Source organism: Castanea sativa, chromosome 9 (assembly GCF_040712315.1).
Source record: "Castanea sativa cultivar Marrone di Chiusa Pesio chromosome 9, ASM4071231v1".
Classification (NCBI taxonomy): domain Eukaryota; kingdom Viridiplantae; phylum Streptophyta; class Magnoliopsida; order Fagales; family Fagaceae; genus Castanea; species Castanea sativa.
This window is the reverse complement of record NC_134021.1, coordinates 10,681,591-10,694,343: the sequence shown is the minus strand read 5'-3', so window position 1 is coordinate 10,694,343 and position 12,753 is coordinate 10,681,591. Positions and strand designations below refer to the sequence as shown.

Here is a 12,753-nt window from a genome sequence, read left to right as displayed (position 1 = left end):
AAAATGTTACATATCATTCCTCTTCAATTATCTAGCAAAAAAGGGCGCTATGTATGTGCTCATTTATATAATTATATTAAAGCCATCCTCAAAGGCTCGAAACTCACTATCATTTTACCGCCTTCAAAAACCCGCGCCCTTTGAAGCTCTTTCAGGCAGTGATTCTGTTTGGCGATCAGGTAAACTATCACACACTTTTCAATTTGCTAACAAAAATGTATGTTTGTATTACAAATTAGTGTTACCGTTTCTTTTCAACATTTAAAAAAAAAAAAAAAAAACTCAATTTCTTAGCAACCAAAAGCAGCGTACTAGTAGTCAATTTTTTTGTTTAGTACAGTAGCCTAAACCCTAGCGTGATCGATATCCCATGCTCTCTTAGATCTGATTGCATTACATTTATTTTTACATGCTACTGTATATTGCATTTGAAAATTGGGTTAAATTTCGCTTATTTCATTTTCGTTAGTTAATTATTTTTGGATCTCGATTTCAAAATTTTTCACGTAATGATGGATTTGAAAAAATTTGCTTCTGAGAATGGTTTATCAAAAGGGGAATTTTTTTTGTTAGTGTGAAATAGCTATGTTAAAAAGGGTTGGTCCTAGTGAATGAATGTGAGAGTGCCTGTGAGTACTTGTTCGCGCTTTTGGAGTTTTGAGAATGGTATGAGTAAAGCTTTGGAGGCTACTGAAACATGTGCGAGATTTTGGGCAAGAGCCTCGTAGCTCAATTGGTTGGCACCTCCTGATATTTCCAATAGAAACATCCAGGGTTTAAATCCTCCCTCCCCAACTATTGAATTATATTATTTTTAAAAAAAAAGCATGTGTGAGACTGTGTAATGCTATGAGCAGAAAGAGAGTAGGAAACATAAACGTAAATTGTTCTGTGAAAGAAAAAGCGCAATAAGACAAGGGAGTTATGGCTGTAGTTACAAAATGAGTTAAAGAAAATATCATGTAGGTATGGTAGTTGGCATGAGTTGAAAGTAATGACGGTGGTAGGCGCTAGTTGAGAGGAGAGAGAGAGATGGGGGAGGGAATCTTTTAAAAGTAATGATGTGTGTGCGTGCGCGCGTGCCCATGTGTTTATAAACCTTGATATGCTTGTTAGAAGATTAAATTGTGACTCTTTCTTCCCAATTTTCATTTTAAAATGAAACCTCCATCTTCACTCTTACATTAATTCACTTCTACTTTTTGGTTAGAGCTTGGTCTGTCTTAAAGTGGAAGGCTATTTATTCCTCCGGGTTATATGATTTATTTTTATGCCAAACAAGTTAATGGAACTATAGGTGTTATAAATTTGATATAATTCAATCAGGAGTGTGGAGTACGGTGTTCACACTTTTTGGGGTATCTTGGGTTATGCCTAAGGAGGTTGTGGAGCTTCTAGCTAGCTGGCCAGGGAAATTTAGAAAACATGAGAATGGGGTGATTTGGAACATGGTACCCCACTGTTTGATGTGGGGCATTTGGAGGGAGAGGAATGCTCGGATTTTTGAAGGAACCAAAAGAGTGATTCATGAGCTGAGGATGACTTTTTTGCAAACTTTGCTTGGGTGGACAAAGGCATTGGGCATTTGCCTTTTTTATTGCTTGTCTGATCTGCTCAATGGATATAGCTTAAGTTCTTTTTAGTTTCTGCTTGTTCTTTCGTTGTCCTTAGTACATGTCCTGTGTACTTTGGTTTTGTTTTGTTGTTTTTGTTCTGTCCTCTTCTTACCATAAATGCAGTTTATTACATATATAAAAAAAAGAGTGTGGAAATTTTAGCTTCCTTGAAGTTGATAATAAGATAATTGTGAATATCAAAGTACTTTATTTTAGAAGAATAACGTAAAATTTCTGTAGTAATGTGAATTATAATTGATGAGTACAATTTGCTTGCACTAGTGGTGTTAACATCTGGAAAAAAAGTATATGGTTAACCTTTTTCTCACTGAACTATTCCATCTGGTTTGGTATGGTACAGCTGTCTCTACACAAACCACTTATAGTACCTTCTAGTTTGGGCAAGAAGTTGTAGTCCTTGTTTTAGGATTATCTTCCTGCCTAGATGACAATGACAATATTATAAGCTGGTTTCTATTTCTTTTCTTACTTCATTCTGATCCGTAAATCCCTCATACACCAGAGGCATTGGCTTTTAGTTTATAACATGCTTGACTGTGCTACCTATGCTCTTGCTCAAAATATTTGTAAAACTTTCCCTTGGATTTGAGTTTGGAGTAGAATTCTTTCCCATACTAGAACATAGATTAGCTAGAAAAGAGATGGCCATTAGTCCAAGTGGGGCTTCAGGAGAGAACACCTGCATTATGTTTAAGGCTTTAAGGTGTCAAAGTTCAGGGTAAAAGTGGGGGGTTTTAGACATGAAGACCAATAAAGAAAGGTTATACTGTGATAATTTTCATTAAATCTAAAGGAATCCAAAGCTGTAAATGAAGATTAGCTAGGAAAGAAGACAATCAGAAAGCCTAGGAAAATGGTTATTCACAGTGGAGCAGTTTTGAGCCTTTTCCATGGTTTTTTTCCTGTAGTATAGTGGAGACATTAATGAAAATGTTTTTTTTTTAGTGAGTGGAGATCAGTTGTTTGCTATAAAATTACTTATACTGATTGTATTCATTTATCAATGGCCAATTATTTATTAGGGCTTTGGACTAAGGTGTTTTCTTGTGTGGTTTGCAGGAGATGGATACGTCAAACCCTTCAGTTTTTGTCAATGCAGAGCTGCTGCGCTTGTATGTCGGTTGCAGGGTCCGGGCAGTGATTCAGGTTTTGCGATCTGATGGTGGAGTAGTTACAGGAAAGTCTACTGATGAGAACCAGATAATTGTAAAAGGCTCTCCACCCGTTCCTCTCTCAAATTTTGTTGAGGTTATTGGTATTGCTGACACTGAGAAATCCATCCGGGCTGAAATATGGAGCAACTTTGGCAACACATTTGGTATGGCTTTTTTTTTTTTTTTTTTGTAAAAGAAAAAAGTTTAGCTCCAAATTGGTTTTGAGCTATCTTCCTCCAACAAGTCACGTGACTCTTTTTTAATGAGTCACATGACTTGTTTTAATAATGCATGGATAGTCTTATAATTCGTTACTTAGCGGGTTGGAAGAAATAGCTCCAAAGTTTGGAGCTTAACTTTGTCATTTTTACAACTCTTCTAATAGTGAGCTATACCCATGTTATTGGCTGCATTGACATTACTAGAAATTTCGTTGTTTCTTATATCTGAAAGGCTGCCCTCTGAAAGTTAATTGGACCCTTAAGCATCCATTCATGTTAGTAAAAGCTAGTTTATTTATCTGTAAGCACTTGGGCAGTTATTTGGGTTTTTTTTATTTTTATTTTTATTTTTATAATATTTAAAAAAAAAAAAAAAACTTGAATGATGCCAAAAACCCTTAAACTTTATTGTCTGTGAAAAAAAACCCAGACTAAACTTGGACCTGTATTTGTTGTTAATGGACAACTAATTATCAGATCAGTTGCTGAATTACTACCTATACCAGCAGGTAAGTACATTTTCAAGAAGTAAAACAGTTTTATTGAGCAACACCAAATTCAACTGGCTTGCTTTTATCAGTTCAAAATATTTGTGGCTAATTTATGGTTCTTGTTGAGAAAAGAAAAATGGCTTAGTTCTGAAAGTCATGGTTAACTTTTAACAAAACCAGTAGTCTGAGATAAAATTACATAAAATTGGCCACCTGGTAGATGTATTACTATTTCATTCTCCTTAAAGCAGATAAAAATTATTCATTAAAAAAAGTAGATACAGAAATTTGCCAATAGGAATCGCACAATGTTCAAGCCAGTTAAGAGAACTAATTGTGGGGTTATCTTATAACAGGGCTTACTTAGATGTTGGGGCCTTTGAAGAGGTTCAAGTTTTTTGCACTGAACTTATTTTATAGGTGCTTATTCGTCTAACTATATGTGCATATTTTCGGATTTTATGATATTTTTTTATGAATTCTGAAGACAACATTTGCTTTTTGGCAGACACACATACATACAATCAGCTTTGTCAACTTGCAAATGGGGAATTTAAACATTTGTTCCTTTGAGATGGATGGAGCTTACTCTGTGATGCAGCTAGAAACTGCTTCCTACCTGATGGCAACATGAAAAGATGCGATGATGATGCACTGAATTACTTGTGATGCTTTAAAACAGCACCTGGAAATTTCTCAAACTAGAGTTTAGGTCAACTATCAGTAATGTGATAGCTAGAATTTAGAATTTTCTGTTTGACAATTGTAGAAGTCATTCATGTTTACATTCAACTTTTTCCATAAGTTGATGTGTCAACTCGATTTCTATGTTGATTTTAAGTAGTATGATGGATTTTTCCTCCATATACTATTGTTAAATTCCTGCATTTTTGGGAGTCTGGCAGCCTGTATTAGGTAAAGGAGTTCTTATCACCCCGAGGATCTCACTCTGCCCCGGGGAAGTAAAACATGGGAGAGGAGGTTGGGGATTAGCTCCTACGCTGGGAGACTACCTTACAAATAATTGTAGGGCAAGTTAAGTTATTCATTCTATTAAATCTACAACCATTGTGAGAGGAAAAAAGAAAAGAAAAAATTACTTCCATGGGATTAATTTATTAAATGCAGGTTCTTATGAATAGTCATAATTAGTATGCATTATGATACGTTTCAAAAAAAAAAACTGGGACCATTTGGAAATGACCAAAGATTGCTCTTGGTAATAGCGTGTTGGCTAAGCCTATATTTTGGCTTAATTAGCTTATTTTGTCAAGTATAATAATATTTTAAAATCTCACTTTTTGGAGGTATAATCTTACTTTAACACAGGTTAAAAAATAATAATAAAAAAAGAATATCCGAAACACCTGTACTTATCTTTTTTGAGAAACTAAATGGACATTTTTGATACGATGGGGGAGGGCAGCCTCTTCGATTTTATAAAGGGGTTCGAACCTATGCCTAAATGTGCAAGACTTATAAGATGCATTCACAATTTCACATGTCATGCTTGTTCGAAGGTTGATCCTCCAAGTGAACCGCCAAGGGCTAATTGGTGAGGCAGGGCTGCTTTCATGGCAGTTCAAACGGCAAGAAAGTTGGCTCAACTGTGTTATTTTTTAGGGAGATATAGGCTCAAGAGATACGCAGAAAGTTCATTAGTCTATTCAAAGGTTCATGGAAGAAATCAAGATAAGTCTAGCTCAGTTTTTTTTTTTTTTTGGGATATTGTTTTGAGAAATTATGTATACACAACAACTTTTGTATTACAATTTTTAAGGAATTAGTTGTGATTAGTAGAGAAAAAGTAGTGGATTCATGTGAAAGTGAAAGTGATTGTCTATTATTCACAGTTGACTACTTCATCAAATTATAGTAAAAGTTGTGGTTGTAGAAAAAGTGAAAAACTAATACTATATTTTCGTTTCAACTTATAACTTAATAGCGGGATCAAATATTGACCAAGATTATCATTTTTGGGTTATTTAAGAGTATCATGTATTAGAATTCTTAGAGTTTATAAAATAACTTCATTAAGAAATTCATAAAATTTTAGTTCATATTTAAAAACATAGTGTTTATTTATATGTCTTTACTAAACTACAAGACTCTTGGCAAAAAAAAAAAAAAAAAAACCCTAAGTTTTCATTAAAAAAAAAAAATTAATAAAGTGAAAAAATATGAAGAAATTTATTTAATTATCAATGAGTCCAACTACAGAGGACGGGCTCTACAACTAAGACCTAACACTGCAAACTCAAATCCCTAGGCCCAAGGCCCAATGTCTAGATTTGAGCTAGCAGTTAATATTGTGAGTTGGTTAGGGCACAACAGCACTCAAACTCAAACAAACAAAGTCGAGCATTTCCATTCTATTCTACTCTTTTGATTTGCGCTTAGACAATTGGAAAATTCCAGTTAGGGTTTTGAGCAGCAAACAAAACCAAACTGGTTCACTTCTCGTTGCTCTTCGTCTTCATTCCGTTCCATTCTGGTAATTTTTTTTCTCTCTCTCTCTCTCTCTCTCTCTCAATTTATCAATTTGTTTTTGCTTCTTCTTCTTCGTCTTTAAAAACCATGTGCTTTTGCCTTTTCAATTATGGAGATATGGTTTTGGTTCCAATGCTTGTTGGGTTTTTTTTTTTAAGCTCGTAGCTTGTGAACTCAGCTCTGGGTTACTATGGCCAATGTAATATCTTTAGGTTGTGTTTGCTTTTCCTTTCGAATTCTTTTTTTTTTTCTTTGTATAAATATACTGTATTTCTACTAGTATGGTTGAACTTCAACAAGCTTGAGAAAATATTGACTGAAATGTTAGTGTGTTTAGCTTATCTTCAATCAATTATCATTTTTGTGAAGAGGGAGCAAATAGGAAAAACCCCTTTATTTTTTTTTTTCTTTTTAAGATAATTGTTAGGTTAACTATGTGTTTATTATATTTATAAATAAAAAAAGTCACTATTATAAATAGAGAAGTGCTAAACAACCCACTAGTAACAGCTAATAACAACCCCCCACTTAAGATTCGTCGTGAAAATGTTGTGGACATAGCATTTTTCCTATAAATATATGAAGTAAGCAAATGCTATATACAAACTCATCACTAATAGGACTGTGACTCTATTTAAATGAATATAAGGAATCTCCTACTTTATTATATAAATAATTTTATTTAGAAATATATAAATTTTGGGTCCCTCCATGTAAAGCATTATTTATTTAAGATTTCAAGAAAAAAAAAATTGGGGGGAAGGGGGGGGGGGGGTCAGGGCAGGGCCCTATGTGACAAGAAATTATTAAGTCCTCTGGTGGACCATGTCATTTGTCCACCATTCTACTAAAACGCTATCACTTGTTTAAAATTGCTGAGTTAGTAATTAGTTTCTGTTTTAAAAAAATTTCTAACTCAGCAATTTTAAATAGGTGGGAGTCTTTTAGTGGAATGGTGGACCACATCACTTGTCCACCATGAGGATCTTATAATTTCTCCTATGTGACCCTGGCACTGAGGGTGCATATCTTTCCTTTAAGAGCTATCAAATAATGGTTGTTGTGAACTAAATGTTCTCATATGTTTCTGCTTTTAATGGGATGTAGCGTATGTTTCTTGATTATAATGAGTGTTTTGAGTCTATTTCCCAGTGATGGGGTTATGGGTTTAATGTGTTTAATGAAAGTATATCCCCAATGGGCATGTCGGGCAAATAGTTTGTTAGTTTGTCCGATTTAGTTTAGTATCAAGCATTGAACATGCTACATTGTATAGAAACTTCAGGTCTATTGACACTTGGAAGTCAAGAAATGAGCATTTAATTTTCTAGGACCTATCTATTTCTTGCAGCATTAGGTTTTATTAACTTTAGTGCCCCAGTTATTTTGTTGTTTTGACTGGTTTGCATTCATCTTTTTTTCTAAAAAATGGGCCTATTAAAAAATTTTGAGACCTTTGGTCATACAGTTGGTTTTAGTTTAGAATATCTGGTATCCACAGACAAATCCAATAACTTCTTAAATTGTTGTTAATGCCATTATTTCATGAATCCTTTTGGAATTGCTGAATGAAAACTTGCAAAGATTTTTCCTGTATTGGATTTGAGATGCTTACTGAAATTAATGCAATTGAGGTATAAATTGAAGATTGGTCTTGATAGGTTAGAGTGGTAATACAAGATTCAAATTGCAGATTGCCCACATTTATATGGAAGATGTGGTCTGGAACTGGAACTGTTGTGGTGGATTGGAGAAGACTGTGTTTTGATAGTTCATAATCAAACCTAATGACCCATCCCTGGCTGCTATCTTTCTATTCTGCCACAATTATATGGTTAAACTTTTCAAGTGTAGATGTTACCTCATCTCTGTAGTACTGTTGCCTGTATTGTATTACTGTGTAAAAATGATCCCTTTATAATTTCCAACAAATGCTCAATTACTCATCCTTATTTTTGCCGTTTTCTTTGTTTGCTGAATGCATTGTTCCAGATAGATAGTTAAACAAATAAAGTGGCCATTTTTTTGGGCAACTGTCAGTATCTAAATTTTGAGAAATTCACTGCTTCATTGTTTTTCACCTGTTGAGCATCACCATCCTCTTGATTATCATTCAAAATTCACTCTTGCCTGTCTCTATACTTTGTTACTATGTATGATCCCTTTATCAAGAATCATTCAAATTGCAAATCCTTGGAGCCATGCCTTATGGCACAAATTCTTTCGAAATTCTTACTCTGCAACTCCTTTTGGCCTCTTATTGTTTCCACCTTTCCATATTTGCATTCTTTCTTCTGCCAATGCTTCTGGCTTCTGTGCTTCCTTCACAGTTGCCTTGCAAGCTTTCTTTTTAGATACATAAGATGCCAAGGACAAGGGCAAGTGCTGCAACGTCTCATAATTCAGATGTAGCCGAAAAGCCTAGTGAGCCTGAAAAGCCTATGGAATCCGAAGAGCAGGTGGACCTTGATGGAGACAATGATCCTGAGGAGACAATGGAGGAAGAGGTCGAGTACGAAGAAGTAGAGGAAGAGGAGGAAGTGGAAGAGGTGGAGGAAGAGGAGGAAGAGATAGAGGAAGGGCTAGAAGAGGAGGTGGAGGAAGACGAAGAAGACAAGGAGGCTGCTAAAGGAGCTGATGAGGAGATGAAAGTTGATCAGGCAGAGGAAGATGAGAGAAAAAAGCATTCTGAGCTTCTTTCACTTCCACCTCATGGCTCTGAAGTGTACCTTGGTAACATTCCTCATGATTCTTCTGAAGAGAATGTGAAGGGCTTTTGTGAATCCATAGGAGAAGTCACAGAGGTAATATATATATAGATATGTATATTATATTATTATTATAATAGCCCTTGTTTCAATTTTTTTGTTAAACTAATTAAATATTTTTTTGTTTACAATAGGTTAGAATAATGAAGGGTAAAGATTCTGGTGGGACCAAGGCTTATGCTTTTGTGACTTTCAGAACCAAGGAGTTGGCTTCTAGGGCCATTGAGGAGTTAAATAATTCTGAATTAAAGGTAATTTAAGTGCACTTCTTGTTGATGATTTTCTCCTTTGAATAGTCCCATTCATGGCTTATTAAATCAGAATTTTTCTCTATGTGTGCCACTAATTTGTAAATGAACAACCATCATGCATTCAATTTTTTTTTTATGATATTTTATTCTTGTGTGTTTGAGGTTGACTTTGGAGAATTTTTGAATAGTTGTTGGCGTGTCTTACTTTCAACTTCTCATAGGATCAACTTTTCTGCTAACACCCTCTTTCTTTGCCAGGGCAAAAAGGTAAAGTGTTCAGCATCTCAAGCAAAGCATCGGTTATTCATTGGTAATGTTCCCAGAAATTGGGGTGAGGCAGATATGAAGAAGGCTGTAACAGAGATTGGGCCTGGAGTCATTTCTGTGGAACTGTTGAAGGTTTGTAATTTTCCATCACTTTATTTATTTATCTATTTTTTTTTATTTTTTATGTTCATCATTGTTTATGTTCCTTATTCTAAATTTAACGCTTACTTTCATAGCCAAATCTGTAATTAAAAACTATTACCACTATTCTTCATTTTTGCCTCAATCTATTATTGGTATTCATTGCATCTTCTTGACCTATACAGGACCCACATAATTCCAGCAGAAACCGTGGATTTGCTTTCATTGAGTATCATAACAATGCATGTGCAGAATACTCAAGGCAGAAGATGTCGAACCCACAATTTAAGCTTGACAAAAATGCCCCTACTGTGAGCTGGGCTGACCCTAAAAATGCAGAATCCTCTGCTGCTTCTCAGGTCTTCTATTTTATACCTTCCTTTGGCTATTTTCTCAATAAAATGATACGTAAGATGGTGTTTCATTTGATTAAGTATCTACTTGAGGTTTTCCTTTCTTTGTATTTCTTGCTCCATTGGATACCTTGTACAATACTACAATCAGAATTCCACAAAGTTTCCCTTGGTTTTGCATATCAGGCAACCGTGATGGGTGCTTGAATCCTCTTTACACAAGGGGTTATGGCCGTCTATTGCATGTCATTAAGAAAGGGAATACTTGCTTATAAAACGTTTTCATAGTTTTAAAATCCCATTGGTAGCTCCTAAAATTGTACTGCATATGAATAATCTCTCCTTGGACCACCTTGTGAATTTTTTACTTGTACGTACAGCATCTTGCTAATGAGATCTAGATCAAATGGTATCTCATTCCCCAATAAGAATGAGGGGAGAGTGATATTGTGGGTTCACAAGCAAATAAATGTATAGCCAATGGAAAAGAGTATGCACAGCATCTTCTTTTTAAGTATTTGCGTTTTTACTTGTACTTTTAAAGGTTATGGGTTATGGTTTAAGGAATTTGTTTGGTATAGGTTAAGGCAGTCTATGTCAAGAATTTACCAAAAGACATTACTCAAGAACGTCTAAGGGAGTTGTTTGAACATCATGGAAAGATCACAAGAGTGGCTCTTCCTCCTGCAAAATCAGGACAGGAAAAAAGCAGATTTGGTTTTGTTCACTTTGCAGAAAGGTCAAGTGCCATGAAGGCATTGCAGAACACTGAGAAATATGAAATTGATGGTATTTTTTCTCCTGCTTCTTGCACCCTGTGCATGTGCTTGTCAAGCTTGAACTGGCATTGTTGACAAATGCTCTCATTGATAGGTCAAGTTTTGGAGTGTTCTCTTGCAAAGCCACAAGCAGATCAGAAGCCTTCTGGAGCAGCAAATTCACAGAAATCAAACTTACTCCCAAGCTACCCACCTCATCTTGGTTATGGAATGGTGGGTAGTCCCTACGGTGCAGTGGGTCCTGGATACGGTGCTGCAGGTCCTGGATATGGTGCTGCAGGCTTTGCACAAGTAAGATGCTTCTGCCCACTCTCCAAACACTTCTGAGCCCTGTTTTGTTTTCTGAAAATAGTTGGGGAAAGAAAGTTCTTAAAATATTTTTTATGGGAAGAATGTTTTCTTCTGATTTATGACGTTCTTTTTGAGGTTCTGAGGGTTTTTAATTGTATTACCGTCCATTGCAACACGTGGACAAATTGGGATTCATTGGAGATGTGTTACCTTAGAACTTGCAGGACCTGGTCTTCTAACTACATTAGTCTGAACAGGTTCCCATATATATATATATTGTTGAATGGGTGGGTTCTGATAACCATAACACCAGTCACATATAAGGTTAGGTTCCAATTTTTTTTATTGGTAAGTTACACATGCACCCATAGATCTTGCACAGGATTTTACCCTCCATCCCATTAATAGTACTTACTTAAAAATTGTTAGTGATATAATAGCTGTTCATTTATATTATTTTTTCATGTTATTTTAAAATATAAACTACTTGGTACATTCTGGGGCTTCACCTAGTTTTGTTTATCTTGAGTTAATATTACTGTAAACAGGGCATTGGTAGTCCATAATCTATGTTTTCTGTCTTTAACGCTTTTATATCTTTAAGCCAAAGTAATATATATAATACATGGTATTAGCTTATTATACGATTCTGTCACATCACCTCATGAAGAATATGAAGGACACTATCATTGATAATTATATATAATCCATTCTTGGTTTTCACTTCACTATTTTAATACAAATGGAGTTGGATAAATTTAATGGAATTCTCATGCTTTTCAAGGAAAAAGTCTACAGTTTGACCACCATGAATGTCGGATTTGTAGGCATTCAGGGTTTGTCTATGCTGATAGGCTTATATTGTAAATACTGAGAATTCTTACAAATTTTATGCTTGCAAATGCTGATATAGCTGCAAAATTCTTGCAGCCACTCATCTATGGTAGGGGACCAACTCCCGCTGGCATGGCAATGATGCCAATGCTTTTACCTGATGGAAGGATCGGATATGTCCTGTAAGTGTTATAATCTGGGTTTTTCTAGTTAATTACACAATGTATGCCTTATATCTTTACTGAACGATAATGTCTGTTCCATCAGTCCTAATGCTTGGCTGCACTGTCTGTCAGTCTTTGTCTCAGTTCCTATCCAATTACTGATCCATCATTAGTTCATTACACTGGATTGTTTATACGTACAGTTCTCCCTCTCACAGCTTACATGATCCTGTAAACCCCCTTTGGCCGTCTGAAGAAAGCCTTGTATGGTCTCAAAGCATGTGAGGAAAGCCTTTTTTTGGTCATTACCAAAAGCCCTAGTGCCCGAAATTGTTCTTGCGCTTCTTGAGACACTTGGTTGACTTTTGGAGTAGCCAAATTAAGACCCTCCCTTCCTACCTTCCATCTCCATAGAGTGTATCCAACCATCTAAAATGATCAGTTACAGTGGCAGCATTGGTGCTGTTGGTATCACGGGACAAAGAGCATGCCCAGTAAACTTGCCATTAAAGAAAATTATGTTTGAGACATTGTCACATTTTTATTTCTTCCAGAGCATGCTTGACTTGTACACTTAAAACTTGTTTATTTTCTTTGCTGTAGGCAACAGCCTGGTATGCAATCACATACCCCACTCCCTCAGTCCAGGAATGGCAGTGGTAGCTCAAGTGGTGGAAGGCGCGGCAATGACAGCAGCCGTGGGCGTCGGTTTCAACCATATTAATTTTGAGTACTTTTATGCTTGTATAAGAACATGAGTATTTGGGGTGAGCCGTTTAATTTACGGCCCATGCAATATATCATGTCAAAGACATTGTTAGAAGTAGTTTTATGTATAATTTATATATAATTTTTTCTGATTTTGGCTCAAGTTCACATTGAATAAAACTTAAAAATTTATGTCACGCTTTA

The 12,753-nt window shown here is 35.5% G+C and overlaps 2 protein-coding genes across 5 annotated transcripts; both read left to right on the top strand.

Annotated features, from left to right (window-relative positions):
• The first annotated feature begins 70 nt into the window (after positions 1–70).
• Positions 71–4,367, top strand: LOC142609890 (replication protein A 14 kDa subunit B-like). The gene is made up of 3 exons (XM_075781617.1): positions 71–179; positions 2,697–2,955; positions 4,012–4,367. Exons 2-3 carry the CDS (start codon positions 2,700–2,702, stop codon positions 4,074–4,076), a joined length of 321 nt encoding a protein of 106 aa, XP_075637732.1. The 5' UTR covers positions 71–179; positions 2,697–2,699; the 3' UTR covers positions 4,077–4,367.
• A 1,468-nt stretch (positions 4,368–5,835) lies between these two features.
• LOC142610027 (heterogeneous nuclear ribonucleoprotein Q) lies at positions 5,836–12,746 on the top strand. 4 transcript variants are annotated; one of them, XM_075781742.1, is made up of 9 exons: positions 5,836–5,997; positions 8,324–8,797; positions 8,896–9,012; positions 9,271–9,411; positions 9,606–9,779; positions 10,355–10,562; positions 10,647–10,843; positions 11,774–11,859; positions 12,445–12,746. In XM_075781742.1, the coding sequence occupies exons 2-9, from the start codon at positions 8,357–8,359 to the stop codon at positions 12,563–12,565; spliced, it is 1,485 nt and encodes a 494-aa protein (XP_075637857.1). In that variant the 5' UTR covers positions 5,836–5,997; positions 8,324–8,356; the 3' UTR covers positions 12,566–12,746. The 4 variants fall into 4 exon arrangements, with proteins under 4 accessions (XP_075637857.1, XP_075637859.1, XP_075637858.1 ...); XM_075781744.1 differs by having other exon boundaries at positions 5,844–5,997; positions 7,986–8,797; XM_075781743.1 differs by having other exon boundaries at positions 5,853–5,997; positions 7,687–8,797.
• The last annotated feature ends 7 nt before the right edge of the window (positions 12,747–12,753 follow it).

What these genes read in the sequence shown, in the direction of transcription:
- LOC142610027 (XM_075781742.1), top strand. Translation starts at nt 8,357, where the DNA reads ATGCCAAGGACAAGGGCAAGTGCTGCAACGTCTCATAATTCAGATGTA. An exon ending in TTTCTGTGGAACTGTTGAAG is followed by an intron (nt 9,412 to 9,605) that starts GTTTGTAATTTT and finishes TGACCTATACAG; the next exon opens with GACCCACATAATTCCAGCAG. An exon ending in AATCCTCTGCTGCTTCTCAG is followed by an intron (nt 9,780 to 10,354) that starts GTCTTCTATTTT and finishes TGTTTGGTATAG; the next exon opens with GTTAAGGCAGTCTATGTCAA.
- LOC142609890 (XM_075781617.1), top strand. Translation starts at nt 2,700, where the DNA reads ATGGATACGTCAAACCCTTCAGTTTTTGTCAATGCAGAGCTGCTGCGC. An exon ending in CAACTTTGGCAACACATTTG is followed by an intron (nt 2,956 to 4,011) that starts GTATGGCTTTTT and finishes GCTTTTTGGCAG; the next exon opens with ACACACATACATACAATCAG.